General features: G+C 50.6%; 2 protein-coding genes across 5 annotated transcripts; both read right to left on the bottom strand.

Moving 5' to 3' along the window:
- Nucleotides 1-1966: 1966 nt before the first annotated feature.
- On the bottom strand, nt 1967-13126 carry CORT (cortistatin). Of its 4 annotated transcripts, none has more exons than XM_075520390.1 (4): nt 8625-13126; nt 6895-7042; nt 5503-5598; nt 1967-2308 (listed from the first exon to the last, which is right to left on the bottom strand). In XM_075520390.1, exons 1-4 carry the CDS (start codon nt 8792-8794, stop codon nt 2093-2095), a joined length of 630 nt encoding a protein of 209 aa, XP_075376505.1. In that variant the 5' UTR covers nt 8795-13126; the 3' UTR covers nt 1967-2092. The 4 variants fall into 4 exon arrangements, with proteins under 4 accessions (XP_075376505.1, XP_075376506.1, XP_075376507.1 ...); XM_075520391.1 differs by having other exon boundaries at nt 6895-7038; nt 9111-13126; XM_075520392.1 differs by lacking the exon at nt 8625-13126 and having other exon boundaries at nt 6895-8604.
- A 137-nt stretch (nt 13127-13263) lies between these two features.
- SRM (spermidine synthase) lies at nt 13264-19819 on the bottom strand. The gene is made up of 8 exons (XM_075520388.1): nt 19602-19819; nt 19320-19440; nt 18875-18967; nt 17514-17667; nt 16565-16648; nt 16081-16226; nt 15032-15154; nt 13264-14447 (listed from the first exon to the last, which is right to left on the bottom strand). The coding sequence occupies exons 1-8, from the start codon at nt 19745-19747 to the stop codon at nt 14430-14432; spliced, it is 885 nt and encodes a 294-aa protein (XP_075376503.1). The 5' UTR covers nt 19748-19819; the 3' UTR covers nt 13264-14429.
- Nucleotides 19820-21466: the final 1647 nt, after the last annotated feature.

Below are 21466 nucleotides of genomic sequence, written 5' to 3'. Positions count from 1 at the left end.
AGACAAGATTTAATGGTGGATAATAAGGCAACTCTTATGACAACAATTCTAAGATACTAGCATCCTGGCTGGTCTCATACTGCTACACAGGTCTTAGTAACAAGAATGGCTATAATTAGCTCTTATACAGCACTTGTCACCCATGTATCTTAAGAAAAATTACAAAAGGAGACAAGAACTATCACCCCATCTTAAAGACAGGGAAACTGAGGTATTGAAAGGGAGGTAATGATAAAACGTGAATGCCAGCAGCAAAGTGAGGCACAGAACCAGGTCTCCTGCGTCCTAGCTGGGTGCTCCAGGGAACACAGTTGGAAAGCTCCATATCCCATTACCCATATACTGAGTTGCTGAGTTGCCCCAGCAAGGATCTTATTTTTCATTATAGAGTGAAAAATAAAACAAGCCACAGGGCTCTAACTCCTCCTGCAAGCCAGAGACACACAGCCAGAAATTTCTATGGCAAACGATGCAGTGAAAACACAGCCTGACACAGAGCAAAGTGGCAGCAGCAAGCCAGCCCATCTAGGTGCCGGAGTGGTTGTATCACTCATTATTCAGGGAGAGCGGGGGAGTTGAAAGCATTACTTCAACTGTAAGAAAACAGGCTGGCTGCTGATTAATCCAAAATGCTGCTGTTGAGATGAGAGACCTCATGGTCACTGGCCTCCAAAAACAAAATGTAAAGGTTCAAAAGCAAGCCACTACAAATAACTACCTTCTAGTTCTTACCAGTGGCCAGTCAGGCCTTGGAGACAGGCTCAGTAACATACAGCTGAAGTCTGCTATTTTGTGTGGTCATTCCCAGAAACGTAATAGCTGTAGCAATGTATAGCTCTGAAACTCAACTTGTTAATATTAAGAATTAAAGCAAATACAGCAACTGAATTTCATACCTTTTTTTTTTTTGCCAGCATGCAAGACCAAGACCTCAGCAGTCTCCTTTAGAGAGAAATATCTGTGCTGAATTCAAATATGTCTACCTTTCTTATCTCTACACTACCTGTCAGTTCTAAAACTAAGGTTCAAAAAGCTCCTCAGCAAGCTAAAAGAAATAAACCAACAGGCCCTACTACTCTCCAGACAGCAAACAGCACCCAAGAAGATGAGTAAGAGAAATCAGGTGTTTCATTTTTGTTTTTTTAAGCAAGATGACAAGACACCAAGAAACCATGAGAGAACCAGAGCAGAGTCAGAACTGTTGGCCCCGGGATCACAGCCAGTTTATTTCAATCAGTTTCAGATGCAGAGCCCAGCATTTCAGATGCACATACAGCCCCAGAGCACCCACAGAACTGCTCTGGAGATACCTGCTGTCAAACCAAAAGTGGGCCAGGGCCAGGCTCTGGGCAAGTCTCCCCCTCCCACATCCCCAGCAACACCCAGACAATGCCCCCACACCCCCCACCTGCAAAGCACTGCCTGGGTGCTTCACTCAGCCACCCCCAAGTCACAGCCAGTGCTCTCCCACATGCCCTGGACCAAAGCGTCCTCTCCAGATTGCCGCACAGCACCTTAGCCTGGCCGAGGGCTAGCACAGAGGGCCCTCCCCACGGGGCACAACACCTGCTGCCCAGGGCCTGGGGCCTCACCTTGCCCACCCTGGCACAGAGGGGATGTGTGCACCCACCTGATCCCTCAGAGGCCGAGGGGGCAGCTGCAGCAGCTTTAAGGGCGGCTGCGCCCCTGCTCCCACCGCGGGGCTCCTCCTGGTGGGGAAGACAGCCTCAGCCCCCGCCACAGCCCCACCTCACACCCTCAATACCTCGCCGCTGCGAAGCCCCCTTTCCAAAATGGCCGCCGCCCACCATGGCCGCCCCGCAAGATGGCCGCCGCCTCCAACGGCTCCCGACGGCCCCCGCGCGGCCGAGCCCGTCCGTCTTCCCCGGTGCGGCCGCGAACGCCCCGGCCCACCCTAGCCCGTCCCGGCTGGGCGCAGAGAGGCAGAGACCAGTCCCCAAGGCGCCATGCTTTATTCTCAGGGGTGGAGAAGAAAAAGGAAGGGAGCTCAGGGGACTGGGCGGCCGAGGGGAGAGGAAGGGAGGGGGGGTGTTCGCAGGCGGGCGGCCCGTTGGGGCCAGGCCGGGTGGCACTAGCAGGAGGTGAAGGTTTTCCAGAAGAAGTTTTTGCAGGGAGCCTTGCGGTCCCGCTGCGATAGCTGGGCGAGCCGCCCCAGCACTGCCCGCTCCTCCTCCAGCTTGCCCTCTTCTTCCACGTCCGGGGAGGCCACCTCACGCCCCACGTCCACGCTGTCCAGCAGGCCCGCCAGCATCTTCAGGATGGCGTCTTTCCGGACTGTGCTCTGTTCCTGCGAGCAGAGAGCAGGGGAAAGTGACAGATGGAGACCCTGTTCCCCACAGCCGTGGAGGCAGGGGGTTGTTGCAGGGTGTGAACGTCCCCCGTGGGTCCCTTCTCATTTCCCTGCCTCCCCTCGTGCCCTGCCCTCGGAGCCGATGCTTTTCCCATCGGCAAAGCTGTGGAATCTGTGGCTGCAGAGGTCACTCCTCCCTTCTCCTGTCCTCTGTCCAGCTCAGCTGGCTGCACAGGGAGAGGCACGCGTGCCGTGTTACAGCTGGAAAAGGGCTGCTAACAAATAGACAAGAATTGGCTGTAAAGTCCCTTGCTGTCTGCACTAATTAAATTTCATTGAATGCCAAACTGCCTTCTCTCCTAGTAAGCCTGTGCTCCCTTCACTTCTCCGACTGCCCAGCAACCTCTGTGGGAAGGTCGGGGAAGAGGCACGTCGTCCTGAGCAATATTAAACTAAGCACATGGGGGGCTGCAACCCACTGTAAAATGCTGAGAATTAAATGTAACAAAGGAGAGGGCTGTGTTGGTGGGGAGAGAGACGATTTAAAAATATTTAATTGGTGGAGACAAGCAGCTTGTATTTCAAGAACAAGAACCCATATTTCAATAGCCTGACCTCGGGGGAAGGCAGAATGAAAGAGGAGTTGCGGATCTCCATCCCTTTGCCATAGCAGTATACGAAAGAGCATAGCCTGTGGTTTGGGGCTTGAGGGATTTCCGTCAGCGAGTTATCTTGTTTCTCCTAACTTTACATCCAGCAAATCTGAGGAATTGCCTCTTGCCTGAGTATTCCTGGTCTCTGTGACTCATTAGTGGAGACAGCTGGTACTGGACAAGCTGGGATAGATGGTTTGACAGGAACAGATCCCGTTTCCCATGCAGATGGGAATCCTGGAAGCACATTTCTGTGTCACTTCTCACAAATGCCATGTTTACTGCTGGGACTGCTGTATCTATCCGCTGGCTCTGTCAGCACCAGCATTCGCTAAGGACCACTTGGTGAGCAACTCAAAGGATGGATAAATACAGGCAGCAGCAATCATTTTGAGTTTACATTACAGAATATTTATGGATATTTTTTAATCACTTTCTTAGCTTTATTAACTAACCCTGCTTCCACACAAGAGAAACTGAGGCACAGAAAAGTTATATGCTATGTTTATAGCAGAAGAAAAGATAAAAGCCAGCTTGTGCCCATCCTGATTCCTAGTCCTGTGCTGCAAGTACAGAAATGACTTGAGCCTTTGGGAGACGGACTGGGCCTGGGGAACCCAGCTAAATGTGTCTGCTGGGTCGCATCTTCCTCGTAAGCTTCTTTCCTAGCTGTAAGTGCTATGTTTTGAAATAACCTGCTCCAAGCAGAGCCAGCAGCTTCAGACTCGGGTGGGGAAGGCAAAGCTCAGCCTGCTGTTAGGGGGTATTCCTTACGCATGATCGGCTGTGGCTGTTAGTGAAACTAGGCAGCTCTTCCCCTGCACTAATCCATTGCTAACATCCTTTCTGCTTATAGCTGTTCCCAAGCTGCAAGAGATCAAGACTCTTTGGCAGCAGCTAGAGATGTTAGCACCGGTGGGTTGTGGCAGACCTTTGGGTAGCTGCTCAATTCCCTGTACTACATCCACCAGTGTGCCAGAATGCGCAGATCTTTCTTTTGCATTGTTATGCATTTTATGGTGGTTTGTAAGTAAAATCCCAATATTCTTCATACTTAAAACATTTGTCTGAGTTACAGCAGTGATGACCGTAGGGATTGGTTCATCAGTATCTAACAAGTTTTCCGTTTGTAGAACGCTCTAAAGAGAATCATTAGGTCTATTATAATTATATCATTATTTTGTAAGCAACAGCGTTTAGAAGGCTAAGAGTCATTACACTTGAATTAATTTTTACCAAAGGCTTATTTACCAATTTATTCCATACAACTTGTTTCTTTTTTCCCCAGCAGCTAGGATTTGCACCAGAAAGAGTTTACTTTTTAAGTACTGGATTTGTTATTGTAAGAATGTAGAGCTGAAAGTTTACAGTTATCCCCAGAAGGGTTAATCCCAGCCAGCTGCAGAAGCCCTGATCTCTAACAGAATGCTAGCCCTAGCACCTCACACTGTATACGTTTCTTTCTCACAGCCAGTTTTGTTGTTAATGGGATGTGAGCCCACTCCTGAAGCAGTAAGACACTGATGGATGAGCTGGAGCCAACACTAAGACAGAAAAACTGATGTGGATACGCACAAAGGAGAAGTTAGTGCCTTTGAAACCAGCACTGGGATCCTTCACTTCTGTGGGTAGCTCCTCTGCAGGACTGAAATAACAGCAGCCGTATGGATACAGCTGTGAACCGGACTGGCAGAGTGCGGGTGACTAACCACAGCTCAGAGGAACCTCAGGGATGGCAAGGAACACGCAGGTGAGAAAACTGCGGGGCGAGGGCAAGCAGAACAGAGCACTTGCTTGTGATTATGTTATGCTATTGCTTCCTACCCCTTTGGCCTCTTAGGGAAATAGTCCAGCAAAACAAAGTTATTATAGTGCTATAGCCATTATAATATTAGAGTTTTGCCAGTTGGTAGGATAATTATATTGCTATAATAAGTTCTGCCACTGCATAGAGCTGTGCTGGTTCAGAGTGTAATTATTCTAGCAGAACTATGTCAGTATAACTCCCCTTGTGAATACTACTCTGGAAAAAGCAATTTTATTCTGATATAATTACTTCATTTATTATTCCTCTGTTACTTTCCTACTGAACCTATCTTTTAAACATTTGTCCTTCCCATGAGTCCTATTTAAAATATCATCTCCCTTGATCATTTTACCAATTACGTATCTTTTCTCTCCCTCCCTAGTACTCTGCTTTATTCTCTCATGCTGCATTCTTTCAGCAATATTATTTTCTCCTTTTCCCTCTCCTCTCTGCTCTGTTCTGTTTGCCAGTTTTTGCTTAGCTCAGACTTCACTTTTGCAGCTCTCTGGCATCTGCCCTGGTACCTTTCCTAAATAAACTGGCTAGTAAGCTGTAGTAATAGCCCGTGCTTCAGCAGTCCATGAAGCTGTAGTGCCTTGGAATATAGAGGGGTGGAAGAGCTGTTTGCATCAGGTAAAGCCTAATTGCCCTTATTACCCCTCCCCTGGCTGCAGCCTGCTTCTGTGTGCTCCCACCTCACCCAGCTCCTGCACAGGGTGCATTATACTCACCCTAGTGTTCTGTATTGCGAGTCTCTCTTCTCCGGGCAGTGCAGTGGCTTTCACGCTCCACACCAGCAGCAGAACGGACACCAGGCTGGCCACCAGCTGCATGATGTACAGGATGTGACTACTGTGCTGAATTAGGAAGACTGGGAGAGGGAGCTGTTTCTGGGCTCTCTTCTGCCTCAGACAATGGCTGCAGCCCCTTTTATAGCCCTCCCCCTAGCCCAGTGGGTGACGCAAACAATTAAGTCTATATCAAAGGCAAATTAGACTTTGGAGAGGTTGTTAACACTTGGCTGCTTGAGTGGGATACTTCAGTGCCTCTGGGCTTTCCATGTACCAGACCTGCAGAGACTGAGGAAGCAAAGGTTTGGGACTCTCCAGTAACATGCTGTTTCTTCACTCTGAGAAATTGTAGGCACTATCTGTGCCTCTCCTAGTTAGCTGAATTCTGCTTGGGAACATAATGTTGGATAGAATAGGCCACCAGCTTGCACAAACCTCTGGCCAATGCTGGATGATTCATAGGGAAGAAGTAAAACTTCTGGCCACCAGTACTTAGATATGGGCTTGGACCCTCAGCCTGTGTGTCCAAACAGCTCCAGACTCCAGGGGTATTTGGATCTGGATCTCTGCATCCAGTGATGCATCTCACTGCGTAACGCCAATATGCCTGGCTTTCCTTTTACGGTAACATGGGGACACAAAGCTGCAGCTATGCAGTAATATAATCTGTCTTGCAAATGTACATAAGACTACCTGGAAGCCAGTTAGAGGTTACTGGTTTTTGTTCCTAGTTTTGTTTCAATACATCTTGAACCTATCCCAGAAGTATAGGTCAACACAGTGAATCCTGACTTGGCGATGTTGGGTTTAAATGTATTAAAGGGAAAACAAAGTACTGAAAGGCTGGTCAGAGCTGGAGCTGCTCTGCTCAGCGAGGCTTCAGAAAAAGGCTCGTGGTATGCTGGCACTGACAGCAGGCTGCTTGGAGTAAGTTCCTACCATTTCTGGTCTCTGGTTAGCAGCTGTTAATAATTCAGCCCAAAATGCTGTCCTACCAGTGAGATTGGTTTGTGGGCCAGCGAAAGGTGCTGTTAAGCACTGCTATCTGCTTTGCATTGTCCCCATCATGTGGGGATGGCATCCACTGTCACATGCCTGTGAGATGCAGAGACAGAGCTAAGATCCCATCTCACCACTAGCCCTTTCTCCAGAAGCACTCACCTCAGGGCAAGTCCTCTTCTGACCCTAACAACAAAAGGTAAATTGTTATCCTAATTTATCCTAATTCAGCACATAAAAAAAAACCACAGGGAGGTGACTTGGCCAAGGGGATGCTGTGGCAGAAGTAAGAACAGAAGGCAGAAAAACCTGTTCCCCGCTTCTACTGCTTACCAGCATTACAGTTCCTGGAAACAGCATGATGAAGCTTTGCTTGCAAATAATCCAGCTCCTAATGCCAGATACACCACCCTGGATGCTCTTGAGGGAAAAGATGCCATCACTTCCATGCATATTTGAAAAGAAATGCTGGATTCCCTCACTGAAAGGTAAAAAGAAAAAACCTTTTCCGAGTCATATGGACTTGTGAGGAAAGGTGACAATCTAGCAATTTCTAGAAATGAATTTTCCTCAGAAAACTTTGTAACCTCATTGTTTCTCACCCCCCCCCTCATGAGAGCTGGCTTCCGTGCACCAGTTTCAGATGAAACATTATCTGTTTCCTTTTAAACTGATCTTGCTAGTTTATCAGAATTGCTGTGTTAGCCCTTCGTAATGGATTCTGTCAAACACTTCCCAGCCAGTCTGGGGCTCGAGACAGAGAGCAGTGAAGTATCAGGCTCCAGCAAGCAGACAAATCACAGGGACTTGCCAAATGACCCGCAGCCGATTTGCTCCAGGAGAGGTAAAAGTGGGAGAATAGCAAATGGAGAAAGCACACTTGGTTGCTCAAGAGGAACGAAGGGCAGGTACCTGTGAGTGTGAGATGTGCCTGGGCTGACAGGCAGGCAGAAGGTGAATCCCGTACTGTTGGTTATGAGGCAGGACTAAACCTCGTGGGCCTACTAGCCCAAAAGCTAGACAGACAGCAGAAGCAGTGCAGCCACGTCTCCATGCTGGGGGCCATCTGGTCTAACCAAACTGCTTGTTCTAATAAATATGGTTTTGTTTGCAGCTTTGCCTTCTGAATGGACTGTTTTCTATAAAGCTTCATTGAGCAAATGGGGTCACAAGTATGTCAATGCTCTTCTACCAAAAAAGGGATGATGTGCTGAGCTAGAGATCAGCTTCTGGGGAGGCCCAGAGGGATGTAAACAGTGACCACGCTGCTGTGAATCTGTCCTGGGATTAAAGGGCAGTAATAAAATAATTGTTACCCCTTGAGGGGGTTGGCTTTGGAGAGAGTTTCTGCCAGCACCAAACCTGTGGCCCTGCTGATGAGCACAGTGCATCCAAAACCTGCACTTCTAGCCTGGGCCAAGGCTGGGTGTCTCTTCCCAGCTGGGAGGGAGGGGAATAGGGACACATCAAAGCACTTACACTCTAGTGCCCACAGCAGGACTGGATCTCTAAATCCAAACAAGTTCCCTCGGGGCTCTGCTACAGCATCCCTCAATACCAGATGCCTCTTTTCCAGATGCCTCTTTTCCAGATGCCTCCATCTTCTCTAGTGCCCTTCCCTTTCCTCACATTCCCTCTGCTGCTTCCCCTACATTAGTCTGTCCTCCTCAAGCTCTGGTCCTTTGGCCCCTTTGCAGAGACTGCTACCACCACTGGTGGTTCTGCTACCACCACTGCTGACCATCTCCCCATCATAGGCTATAGCACCATCTCCTTCTCCAAAGGAAGTAAAGTAACTCCGTGGTGATAAAATTTGCTCTTTTTAGTAACTGGGAAGAGTTCTACATATACCACCAGGATTATTCTTCATTCCTACTGTTCCCTATTCCCTGTCGCATTGGCTGTCTGACCTTTAAGAAGGCCCCAACTGTTTTTTTTTGCCAACCCTTAAAAGGTTATCACTCTGTACAGGAAAGGTTAAAGGTCTTCCCTTGGAGGAATAACCATTTCTGACAATTCTTTCCTTGATTTCCTCTTACCACTTTCTCTGTTATCTCAATCACCCCTTTAGAAGTCTTCTTCCTTGATGCTCTCTTCTGTCCAGAGTTGCACACGGACTGTGTGGGTTTCTACGCTTTACAGGGAGGGTAGATGTATCTGAAATCAGCATACCCATGAACACATCCATGGGAACCTCGTAAGGGTGGGGATGCTCGAGAAGGAAGTTCAGCATACAGTAACTTGAAAAGGTCTGGCTATCCAAGGATTTTGGCTCACTGTTAGCATGGCTTCAGCAGAGCCGCAGAGTGGGTTCAGAAATACAGCAGAATATGCTTACACAATCACATGAGACAACCTCCATCTTTTTGTGATTAAGGGTGCACAAGCAACATGCAATGGGAGAGGTTTTATCTTTCAAGAAAGAGGTCCCTGACCTCTCCTCAGTGCGTCTGTACAGCAGCGAAGACTGGGCATTGCTGGAATACAAAAGCTAAGACTATGTCTGGCACCAAATGCCACATTAAGGAATGAAATAATTTCTCAATTACTTTCCTCTGTAGCCTGGATATTTGCTGTCTTCTGCCCATTTGTTGCCTGGTCTGGGTTCAGATCACCATGTCTTGAAGCACGTAGCAGAATTGCATCAGGCTTCCAGAAGAAAGTCTGGTTCCCAAAGGTGAGGCACTCAGCTGCAGCTGAAGGAAGGGTTCAAATGCTTCTGTTTTCCTGTCACTGGAACCCTTTCTCTCTGCCCTCAAGAGACCCTAGTTGCAAAGGCCAATGCAATAAATAAAGCAATAGTCAGCTGACAGTTGTGAGCCTTCCTGGAAGGGGAAACCAATTTGTTCATGGGCCTGAAATCACAGCTCATTTATCAGGCCAGGCTTGCAGTATTCCCTCGCACTGCGCTCCCCAGGGGCCTCTGAGAAGCATGCAGGTGGCCGTTCCAGCCACGGCTTTTCATCAGCACTAATCTAACAGACCGAAGGAATAGACTGCGTGAGCGTGGGCTGGAGCCTACTGCTCCCACTCATCTCTGATAAGAGCTGCAGAGCAGGTGCAGGGAGGAGGAGGGGAGTACCGCAGGGACGCTGCTGTCACAGCACGCACGACTACAAGCCTGTTACAGCTCTCTAGGGAGGTGGAGCAGGGGGAGTTGTGCTACCTTCTCTGTCTGCCGACCCCAAAGGGACTGCAGGAGGATGAAGGGAGGGCGAGTGTAACGCTTCAGTAATATGCTCCAAGCCTTTTGTTATTTTAAAATGCATGCAAAGTTAAACATTTCAGTTATTCCACCAAAAATCTTCCTCAAAAATAACTACATGCTATGAAACGCTTCTATTTCAAAATACCTCTATTTTCCACTGAAAATGTTTTGCCTGGCTCCAAGTAGGAGGCATTTCAGGCTGTGAAGCAGGCTGAGGATGCCTGGGGTTACTGCCTACTGACATACAAACTGACCTCTGTTACACCAGACTCGTCCCGTTGGTGGCAAGATTGGCTGGATAAGACTTGGACGGAAATGTTTCTTTACCATTTGGATTTCCTGAGGGATTGCATATGCACTGCGCCTTGTGGGAATTCAATCAGAAAGAGCTCACCAGGGACGTTCACACGCGGGACTGCCAGCACCACGGAAGGGACCACTCGACTGGGAGAGCTTTAAACAGGAATTCACGCGTTCCATGTAGCGTGGGGTTCTGGTTACTCCTCCCCTACAGCTGAAGGGGGATGAAACACATGCAGGGTCACCACATACGTCATCTTGCCCTTAACTGGCACACGGAATTAGCCTTGTTAAGCAAACTCCTTCCCGGAGATGCCCGGCCGTGGGCTGCTGCAGCAGCCCTTCAGTACCAAGGAGAGGGCAGCCCCCTCCTGCGGGGTCCCCGCTCCGCCAGCCCCCGGCCCTCACCGGCACTTCAAACCCCCTTAGCCACGGAACTGGCGGCCTTGAAAGGCCTGCCGCCGAGATCCCCAAGATTCATAATAATCCCCCCCGCCTTTATCTGCTTCACCCATCACTGTGCTATAATTGAGATTCCCTGGCTCTAATTCCCCACCTTTTGCATATTTTAAAAGCGCTTAACTCCATCCTATGCACGACGAGGAAAGAGCGTCACCTAGGCTTCCCAGTATTTAACTTGGTTAAATTGCTCTTCTTACTTTTTAACAACATTTTGCCTGTCTCTTTTGCTAGACCTGAGCTGCTGTTTCACGCTTTTGTCCACACTTTTCCCTCTTCTTCTCCCACCATTTTATCAAAGGAACTTTCCCTCAACTTGGTGGCACTTGTTATTACTTTTTTGACTGTTTGCTTACTGAGGCTGCTGTTCTCTGATGAAAGATGAATTGTCATTCTTACTTCAGCAGTCTCTTGCTCCAGCCAAGCTCCATCAATAATTCAGCCAGGCCTCAATAATATTAGCTCTGGATGAATACGACACTCATGCCAATTAACTGGCTGAAAGGGCTCAAGAGATACAGGCAAGAGATTTCTCTTAATTTTTTAAGCTCTTTTCTGAACTTCTAAAAATTGAGTTAGTTCAATGAGTAAACCACAGAGCAGGAAGTCTGACACAGTTCAAAAGGCACCAAGAGGCTTAAGCAGTTGATGTGCTAAAGCCCATCAGGCCCTGTTCCCTCGCTTGTCTCCACCTGCTCCGACTGATATTACATTGTACGTTACTTGGGACAAAGCCTATCCCTGTTCATATGCTCCTAGCTTAGTAAGATGCTGGAACATGACTGCAGCATGTCTAGACAAACATCTTTGAGGATCTTTGCTTATGAACAGCCTTACTTGACTAGCCCTGGGCAAAAGCCAGCTAAATCTCTGAAAAAGTTACTCGAGTATTTTAGTTGTCCACCTGGAGACACTGCAAAGATTGCTTTCAAGTGTTCAGTGCCCAGTTCTATACGAGGCCCCATTAGTTTTCTCCTGTTGGGCATTACCCAAATCGCCAGTCTCTTTTCAATTCCCAGGGTCCTTGGCCGCAGCAGCCTGCAGCTTAACAGCTCAGACCTCATACATTTGTGGAAGGGATAATCAATTGTAGACACAATTGCCTGAGAGATGACTGCCATGCCAAATACCATTCCAGCAGCTTAAACAGCAATGTAGACCGTGTAGCAGCTCTCAGCACAGGGGTGACTAACAGTCATAAAGTGCTCAGAGCTGCTCTGATGGAACTAGCTAGAGATGCACAAACTCTTGCTCCCTGTCCTGCTGCATTGTTAATGAGTGCTTGATTCAGGCACTGATCTCTGTCTTCACCTATTGCAAAGCACTGAAGTATTTGAAACTGCCTGTAAAGAACAGTGATTTGGAGTGACTCGGAAACTGTTTCTAGAACCCTACAGACAGAGTATGTGCAACTTGGATGGCAAACCGCCTTGTCTTCCTGCTCTCATCACTGGCCACTTACTGAACTTACAAATTTGGAGAGAGCTCAGAGAAACAGAAGGAAGCATTAGCTGTGTGAAAGCTCGTAACAGGTTTGAGAAAGCTCTTTCCCTCCTGGGCATTGTTGTACTGACCAAGGGTGGGTGGATGGCTTGAACTTGTTACTAGTTGGCAGCTGCTCTAAGGCCTTCCTGGACTACAGTCCTGGTCTTGATTCCCATTCCAGGGGAGAGAAAGTGCCAGAAGTAGTTTTCTGTCAAGGATAAAGGGCTGAATGGGGTCAGGTCCCACAGCTATTTAAACAGGATTAGCTAGAACCAGCCTTCCGTTACTGGTCTGCTCTTTATAGTAAAAATACAAGAGTTGAGCAATGAAAATGCCTCAATAGCCCAGCTAATCAGTAGCTGTGGGAGAAATGAGACAGCTACCCAGACAATTGAGAGACAAAAATGGGTGTAATCTTCTCAACACAGGAATACAAAGGAGATCCAGGCTCAGCTCTGCAGCTTAGCAATGCTTTGCAAACCCTTATGACCAGAAAGAAGCTGTACTGATACTGGTAGTAGAAGGGGGCACTGGGAAAGAAGTGGTAAGTCTCATCAGAAAGGGGAGAACATAGGAGGGTTGGTACTGACACCACAGAAGTCCCTCGCTGCAGGCACACAGTGGCTGCACCACCTATGCTGTTTGTAGGGTCACAATTATGGTAAAGCCCAACCCCAACCTTCGCAAAAAAGTCTGCTCCTTCTAGTTTTCGCCTACCAAGCCAAAAAGCCTCCCTCAGAAGGAGCTTTTTTGTCTTCTCCTGATGCCACCTAGCGACTGTTCCCAGCCTGTTCAGCTTGAGTTCGGTACTTGGTTCAGGCCCTCGGAGCCACTAAGCCACAGCAATTTTTGCGGAGAAAAGGATGGTGCAACTGAGCGGGGCCAGTGATTGACAGGAATTACGTGCTGCTAGCAGGTAGATGGGCAGCTAGAAGACAGCTTGGAAAGCTGTACCAGAGGCAGCATTTGGACTAGAGAATAGCTTGGATAGACGGTACTGACTTCTGCAGCATAGAGGATGACAGAAGCTGGAGCTATTATGCAGTCAGGTTACAATACAAAACATGCAATGGGATCACTCTTCAGAGCTTATTTTTGATGATAACTTGTCATCCCTAGAGACAAGGGAGAGAGGAAGTCAGACCAACTACAGAGTGCCCCTGGATGTCTTCTGACAAGCACGGCAAACTTCCAGGATCTGTTTCCACCCCCACACTCTCCCCAAAGAAGCACACCGACCCACACTGATGTCACCTTAACCAGAGCCGAGTGTTTAATTGATTGCAAGGGAGTGACAACCGCGCAGTGGTTGTGCTGGGAAGATACCCACTGCACAACGGTGGTATGGAGTCTTTAAAACAAAAGTAAAGACGTGGAGGCAGATCCATCTCACAACAGAGTACAACGAAAAACAACTTATGCATCTGGGGGTTCTGGAGGCAGCATTAGAAGTAATGATGCCTCCTAAGGACTAACAAATACCCAGGCCTGAGGCATCTCAGCATGACTGAGATGAGAGATTTGTCAGCACAACTGACTCCCCAGCATCAGTATTTAACAGCAGGCAATGGATCTAAGGTTTGTTTTTTATATATATATATTTATATTTATATATATAAAGCGCCTATCACCATATTGATAAACATTCTTTGGAACCACTGACAGCAGAGGTAAGAACAGGAGTCAGCCTGTTAGTACCTCAGCACTTCTGTTTCCAACCAATTTAAAAAAAAAAAAGCCACAAGACTTTGCTGCCAGCCTGCCTGGCTGGTGTTTAATACTGCTACTCCATCAGGGTTGGAGGGAGACCTACTGTGAATGGCAACAGTTTGCACTGTGACTTCTCCAGCCGCGCTGCAGAACAGCGCAGGTGTCGCAGAAGGGCAGCGAGACATGAAGGCTCAGACCCGTTAGCAGTCAAAACATCTCAGCAGCAGGGAGCTCCTATTAGGAGAGAGCAAGCTAACTTTGCGCACAAAGCTCTCACTCTCTGTGCTTAAGGCTGAGTCAGTGATCCTTCTGGACTCTTCCCAGGTTTCAGAAGATCACCAGACAGAAATACATGTCAGTTATAAATATATCACGACAGTTGCAAGGGGTGGAGGTGGGAGGGGGACGCAGGAAGGGAAGAATTTAGAATGGGTGCAGGGAGGAGAGAAAGGAAGAAGACATCTTGCGTTTCCAGTACTGGAAGTAACGGTTTTGACCCCACGCAATAAGTCACTGGACCTTTGCGATAGTCTTATCTGGCTTATGCCCCATCATCTTTAACACATCATCAAAAGGAATGTTGGCTGGCAAAGGGTTAAACAATCCCACACAGTGGAGAGCAAATCTGCAGTCTGCTGGGAAGGTCCCCACCACATCACTGGCGATCTCAGGGTCCAACTTGAAGGAAGCAAGCAGTTTCTCAGGCTCACACATCGCTCAAGGCCTGGAGACAGCCAAAGACAAAAAAGTGTCAGGATGGACCCTGCTGCAGCTCTACCAGTCCTCAGCAGAAACGTGGCTCTGAAACACAACCACGGCATTTGCCTTCATCCCTAGAACACTCTGAGGAGGTTTTTTCTGGAACCTGCAATTGCAACCCAGTTAGGAGATGACAGAACGATGCAGAAATACAGACTATCCTTCAAGAAGGCAGACAACACTAGAGCATCCTTTCTTTACCCTCTGGTTTGCACTGGAAACAACCACCACATTTTATCTAAGACTTTTGGAGCTTTCCAATGGGAAACACCAGTTCTGCAGGCTCTTGGACTTAGTTTTGGTCGGTGAAGTAGGAGTGATCTGCCATGAAGGCATGGGACATCAACCCAAAGAACGGTTCCAAACTGAACTCCAGTCTTCCCAGACTGACTCATACTCTGCTATGTCATACAAAATGCTGTCCTGCTCTGACTTGCTCACGGAAGCCTTTAGGGCTGCAGGAAATCCTCAGTCCCGTACACTCCCACTCCTGCTGAAGAAAAGTCATACCTCGTCCTTGATGGAGGAAAGCAGTGCAGCCTTGCTTACCTTCCGTGCAAACTCTGGCAGAATAAAAGCTGCCCGATGAATGTCAGAGTTGTAGTATTTCAGACTCCTCTCCTCTACTTGTTGCTGTGAGAGCTGCTGCACAGGCTCCCGGAAATTTGTGTTCTGCAATAAAGAAGCCAGATAGCTCTGTAGCGTTTGGGTAACGAGCAAAAGGCTGTGTGACAGGCTTCCCGATTGATGGCAGAGAACCAAGAGGGCTCGTAGGAAAACAGATGACTTTCTGTTCTAGTATGAGGTCAAAGGTTCTGCACAGCTCCAGCCCCAAGGGCTGGAGTTTACGCTCCATACCTCATGTGACTAGCCCTTATTCACAGATGTCGGCGTATGAGGTCAGACTGCATGTGAGCCATGTGCCAGATGAAGCTGTCAGACTGTGCCTGAGCATCTAAGAAACAAGGCTTTTGCTCTTCGGAGCAGAATCCACATCTGCGTTAAGTCAGGCACAGTGCATGCTGCCAGCGCCCCAGATAAATAAAACAGAGCAGCAGAAGTGCCGCGGGCTCCCTAAACCAACGTGACAGTTGCGTTACAGGCTTGCTGTAATGCAGCAGATTGGGAAGAGAGCAGACCTCAGTGGTCTGACACAGAGTTACCAGCCCACATCCTAGCACTGACTCTCACTTGGAGGCCTCTGAATGAGCAGATTACCAGTCGCAAGCCGATTCTTATCGAGCAGGTGCCCATGTTATAACAGCCAGCATCAATACGCCAAAGCCTTAACAGGCTCTGGAAACTGGTAGTGGCTTCCTCCCTTCTAAGTTTGTTGTACTAGAGAGAAAACCATGTCCTTTTCGAAGGCAACTGGTTACGTTACTGGTCAATTCTGCACTTCATTCAGCACCCAGCAAGCTGCATTACAGCTCTGGGACCCTGGGCTGGCGGAGGTGGGGCCCAGTGTGAGCCTAGAGGCCCCACAGCTGGGAGAGTCCAGTGCCACAGCTCAAGCTCTGTAAGGGACAGCCTGAGGCAGGCTCTGCAGGTGCTTTCACGGAGTGGAAAAGGGCACTTCTGAGGTGTCTGAAACTCACCGGGTTCTTGCTGCAGAGCATGAAGCCAATCTGCCCGCTGGGATATGTGGGGATGGTGCAATAGGCATATTCCACAACAGGGAACAGAGACTTGCAGAACTGACGCATCTCCTTAATGAGATCCAGGTGCAGCCACTGGCACTCACCTACAGGGAGAAAGGAAGACAGGATGCAAGGTGAGAGCTGCCCCTCTTCTCTGCACAGGCCTGTGCCAGGTTAACAGTGGTTCCAAGTCCAAACCTGCTCTACTCCACACAGCTCACGTGGTTTCAAAGGCAAGATAAGACCCTTATGCCAGCTTTACTACGCACAGTCCAGCAGGTAACGAGCTGACGTATACAGATAAAAAATGCTCCTGTACCTGGGAGCTGAAATGGATTTCACTCCCTGCGTCATGTCTCCCCAAGAAGAGAGTCCCCTTTGTGCTTCACACTTGGCATGCAATGATCTGGCATCAGCCTCTGCCCAGAGACAGCATCCTCACCTTGGCAGCAAAGAATCCCATCTTCTCGCAGGGCTGTCTTCATCAGCTGGTAGTAGGATTCTTTGAATAAGCTTTCGGCAGGACCTGGGAGAAAAGTGAGTAAAGAGATATGTCTAGAGAGAGACTAAGATGGTCGGCTTCCGAGAGTTTTCCAAATGCCCAGGCTGCACAGGGACTGCACTGGAAAAGAGACATTTCAAAAGGCTTTTCAGTGATCGCAAGTGTTGGAGATAATCTGGAAGGGGCAAAAAGTTTTGACCCTGGGTGAACCCCAGCCTGCACCTAGCACAGCAGAACCGTCAGGATTTTAGCTTTGCTCAATAGCAAGCCCAAGACCTTTATCAAAGAAAGTCCTAGAAGCTGCCTCTTGCTTCAGTAAGCATTGTTTAAACTGAACTCCTGCTCCAAACTGCCTTTTAGAGATGCCTTTCTCTGTGTTGACTATAGCAAGACTGAAGGCGACTCAGGCACTCGTCGTTAGGTTCCTAACATGAGGCACTGTAACTCCATTTGGTCCCTCTCTACCTCAGCTTTCCCCTTCAGAAATACAGCAACCTCGCTACAGCCATCTTTAGGCTGGGTAGCTACACCAACGGCGCGGGAGCCACTGCTTCACTGCTTCGTTAGCGGGCACACGTGCAAAGCTCTCTTTGCCAGCACGGTGCTGTATCCCCCATGGGATTACTGGACTCAAGGATCAACTCTCTGCCAGAAGCAATAGCTGCTGGCGTTAATTTTGAGGACAGAAACGTGACAGCTGGCTTGAAGCCTTGCTAATACAATTTTCTGGTCTTCATCCTTCCCTTTCTCTACAAAAAGAACCAAGTCAGTGACAGTCTTTTCACCTGAAAGGAGCCTGGGCAGGCTGGCATTACTTCCAGGAGGCAGGCGGAAGAGAAAAGGAGGAGGAATATGGAAAGCAGTACCCTTTTATGGCCAGAATTCTTACCCATGGGGTCAGACGAGTCCGTGATAATCACATCAAAGGCTTCTTGATTTTGTTTCATGAACTCAAAACCATCTCCCACATGCAAGGTCAGCTTAGCGCTGGAATACCCCACTGCCATCCCTGGGAGGTATTTCTTAGATACCTGGATCACATCCTGCAACACAGAGAGGACGAGTGGGTCAGTGGGCACTACAAGGAGCTACTTCTCAGGCTACTGTGCAGCTGCAGCTGAAAGAACAGCACAATGAGTCATTTCCTTCCACGCCTTCAGCACAAATCTGACTGCCTCGCTAGATCCTCAAGAGCTGTCAGCATCTTCAGCCAACAAGCTACACTCAGCCCTTTCCTACGGCCTCAGGGTTCAGTGACACTGTTGGTCTGTCCTTGCCAAACTCAACAAGAAGAATTTGGAGTTTCAAAAGCTCCCTGAGGAACTAAGAGAATAAGATTACAGATCTGACTGCTCTGTGCTCCTTTTCCCTGCGGACATCACTTGCAAAGGTGATCTTGACTTTTTTTTTTTTTTTTTCCCTTCTTCCTAAATAAAACCATGCCAGCAGGTTTCTGGATGCAAGATGAGAAATATCCCCACCTCTGCTCTATAATCATTATATCAACCTCCTCATAAGATACTGTTTTCTCTCTAAAACAGCTACAATGGTTAGACAGCCACTGCCCTAGGCCCAGCAACTCTACTGAACACAGCTGGCAGAAACAAAAAAGTATGCTGGTGTCAGGCAGTGCTTGTTCGAAACCAGGCACATATGCCTACTTAGCTTGGCAGACAGGGTACGCAGTCTCACACAGCAGCGTTTCCCATTCCTAATACGGCCTCGCTTTGAGGAGAGAGCAAAATTTTCTAAGAAAGTAAAACATCAGAACAAACTGACCAAGAGGAGGACCAGCCCATTTATCACGGAAACAAATACCCCCCGCTTGTTTCCTGCTTTCAGTCGCAGGAGACGGCTTAACAAAGCGACCATCCTCCTCTGGCAGGAGCAGCGCTCTGTCCCGCGTTGGGGGAGAGGGAAAAGCAGCACCTTCACACAGCCAGAGCTCTCCTTCTCCAGATCCCACGCTTGGCCCACGCTGGCCTGGAAGGGCCTCTACCGTACGTGTGTGAAAGAAATCACATGAAAGAGGCAGCCAGCTGCCACGTCGATGACTCGTAAGGCAAAGAGGTGGCGCTGTCAGTGTCGCGCCAGCAGAACCGGCAGCAAACGCGCTGGCTGCTGACAAGGGACAGCAGGTGAAGCAGCAGCTCCCGTGGATGCTGTGAAGTAGGGCTGCTTTTTGCCGGGCAGCCTGCCCGTCTGACTGAAGCCCCAGGGCACCTCCACGCAGCCGGCAGCCCAACGCACCTCATCGATCTCGCACTGCACCACAGACTCCACGGTCGGGTGTTTCACCACCTCTCGCAGCACTCCCCCGTCGCCGCCACCGATGATCAGCACCTGCGAGAGGAGAGGGCAGAAAACCGGCCGTCAGCGGGGCCCGCCTCACGGGGGCGGGGGGGGAACTCGCACAGCACGGCCCGGAGAGGACGGCTGGAAAAGCCAGCAGCCCTCTGGGCTCATCCTGCCCCGGCGCTTGGAGCTGCGCCCCGGGGGCCCACGAGGGCTGCCTGCGACGCTCTGTCAAGCGCCGAGCGTAGGTGCCCCAGAAACGCCAGCCCACGCCCGCCTCTCGCCGCGGCAGCCCCGAAGCGGCCGGTTGGGAGGACGGGGGCCGCTCTGCGGGCCCCGGGGCCGGCTCGCAGGCCCCGGCTGCGGGAAGACCCCGCGGAGGGGGCCGGGGACGACTCACCTTGCGGGGGTCGGGGTGGCTGCAGAGGGGCAGGTTGGCGATCATTTCCTGGTAGGAGAACTCGTCCCGCTCCGTGCACTGGATCACCCCGTCCAGGACCAGGACGTTGCCGTAGGTGGTGCTGGGCAGAGCGGGGAAGCGGGGTTGGAGCCGGCCCGGGCCCGGGGCCGCGCTCCCCCGCCCCCTCCCAGCGCCGCCAGGCCCCGCCGCATGGCGCTGGGCGCCGCGCGCCCCCCGCCGCCGCCGCCGCCGCCCCGGTGCGCCCTCCCGGCCGCACCGCACCTGCGGAAGACGAGTATCTCCTGGTAGCGGGAGCGCTGGTGGTGCAGGAGCTCCTCCACCTGCAGCGACATGGCCTGCCCCGGCCACAGCCGGCACGTCTCGCGGAACCAGCCCTCGCGGATCAGCGCCGCCGCGCCGCGCTCCATCCCGGCCCGGCCCGGCCGCCCCCGCCGCCCCGCGCCGCCCGCCGGGCACCTGCGCGCGCCGCCGCCGCCGCCGCCGCCTGACCCCGCCGGCGCGGGAGCCGAGCAGAGGGGCCCACGCGCCGCCCCGCCCCCGGCCGCCAGCGCGCGCGCCGCCGCGCCCCCATTGGCGGGCCGCGCGCCGCCGCGCCCCCATTGGCCCAGGGCGGCGGTGACGCCGGCGCCAGCAGGGTAGGGCGGCCGGCGCCCGCGGCCACGTGGGGCGGCGCGGCCGCAGCGGAGCCGCCCCCGCCCCGGCGGCGAACGCCCGCGGCCCCCCGCGCTGGGGCTGCCGAGCCTCGGGCCGGGCCGGGCCGGGCCGGGCGGCCGGCTCCCCTCGCCCCGCCGCGGCCGCCCCTCCGCGCCACCGGGGCAGAGCCCGGGCGGCGGGCACGGGACGAGGCGCTGCCCGAGCGCCCGGCAGAGCTCCGCCGCCTGCAGAAAGGCGAGTGACTAACAGTTGTCGCGGGAAGGGCTCGTTCGTTCGGTCCTCGGGTCCGATGCTGCGCAAGCAGAGCCCTTGCTAGCGCTCGCGTGCCCCGGCGTGCGCTCGGAAGCGCTGCGAAAGGCGGTGCGCGCTGCGAAGCAGACGCCGGAGAAATCCCCCCGGGATACAGCAGGAGTAGCTCTCCAAGCAGGCTACGCAAAGATCTTCTTGAACAACCGCTGCGTGACAGCAACATCGTCTTAGATCAGGGGATTCTGGTGCTACAACTCCATCCCATTCATGGGTGGCATCGGGTGAATAAAGCGTGCGTGCATTTGCTAGCCGCTTCCATCGAAGGCATTTGTAAGACCTATGGCAGTAAGCCGCGACTCAGAAAGGGAAGACAGAAAAAGACTAAAATTAAGATCATCCTTCAAATGCCACCTTGCGTGGAATTTTAAGTACAGGACTTAAAAAACTACAGAAATTTTAATATCTCTGCAGCCAGTGGGGCTTTTGCTAAGAGTTGCTCGTTCTTCAAGTTACAGAAATGTCAGGAGTGGTACAGCCGACAAGAAGGGGAACTGGCAGCCCCTGCAAATGCACTTAGAGACAATTGCTATTTAACTGCCTCTTTTCAAAAACATTCTCCAATATTCAGCCATGCAAGCAGTTTTTATGAGCAGAAAGGGACTCTGTTCTACTATTACAACGCTGCTCTGTCAGCACTGTTCATACTAAGATACCTAAGGAGGAAAACCCCTTCCACTCCCTACTCCCCAGAAATACGTGAAAAGATTGAAAACAAACAAACAAAATCCCAACCCTCCTTACAGTCTTTGTAAAATAAAGCCCTCGGGTTAGGAACGGAGAGGGAAGTTTTTACCACTACCCACTCAGTCCTTGCCTAACAGTCAGAGAAGTAAATCCTGTCATTGCCAACACAGGTGAGCAGGAAATGGAAAATCCTTAGTCGGAAAAGGAAATCACGGAGTAAAGACAAGACCTTTGGGAAAGGGAGCAAGATCCATTTGTCAGAGCAGTGCCCAGTAAGCCAGTGTAACCAGACGTAACCAAAATGATCAGTTCGTTCTTTTGTAACTAAGCAACACAGAGATAGGCGCGGGGTAGACAGTACTTCCATGTTGTGTTTGTACACCTCTGGCTGTGGATACGCTGCCGTGCCCAGAGACAATTGGACAAGGAGTAGTACGGACATGCTGCTATGCTCCCAGTACGGCCCCAGCCCAACTTGA

Source organism: Mycteria americana, chromosome 18, assembly GCF_035582795.1.
Source record: "Mycteria americana isolate JAX WOST 10 ecotype Jacksonville Zoo and Gardens chromosome 18, USCA_MyAme_1.0, whole genome shotgun sequence".
NCBI classification, from domain to species: domain Eukaryota; kingdom Metazoa; phylum Chordata; class Aves; order Ciconiiformes; family Ciconiidae; genus Mycteria; species Mycteria americana.
Note: the sequence above shows the minus strand (reverse complement) of the source record. Positions and strands in the feature narration are given on the sequence as shown.

Excerpts from the sequence above, each read along its gene's own strand:
- CORT (XM_075520390.1), bottom strand. The coding sequence starts at position 8,794 with ATGCTGAACTTCCTTCTCGAGCATCCCCACCCTTACGAGGTTCCCATG. Across the intron at positions 5,599-6,894 it reads TTCCAGGAACTGTAATGCTG|CTGGTGGCCAGCCTGGTGTC; the intron begins GTAAGCAGTAGA and ends TACATCATGCAG. Across the intron at positions 2,309-5,502 it reads TCGCAATACAGAACACTAGG|GAACAGAGCACAGTCCGGAA; the intron begins GTGAGTATAATG and ends CTCTGCTCGCAG.
- SRM (XM_075520388.1), bottom strand. The coding sequence starts at position 19,747 with ATGGAGCGCGGCGCGGCGGCGCTGATCCGCGAGGGCTGGTTCCGCGAG. Across the intron at positions 16,649-17,513 it reads GGACTCGTCTGACCCCATGG|GTCCTGCCGAAAGCTTATTC; the intron begins GTAAGAATTCTG and ends CTTTTCTCCCAG. Across the intron at positions 15,155-16,080 it reads TGCTCTGCAGCAAGAACCCG|AACACAAATTTCCGGGAGCC; the intron begins GTGAGTTTCAGA and ends TCTTTATTGCAG.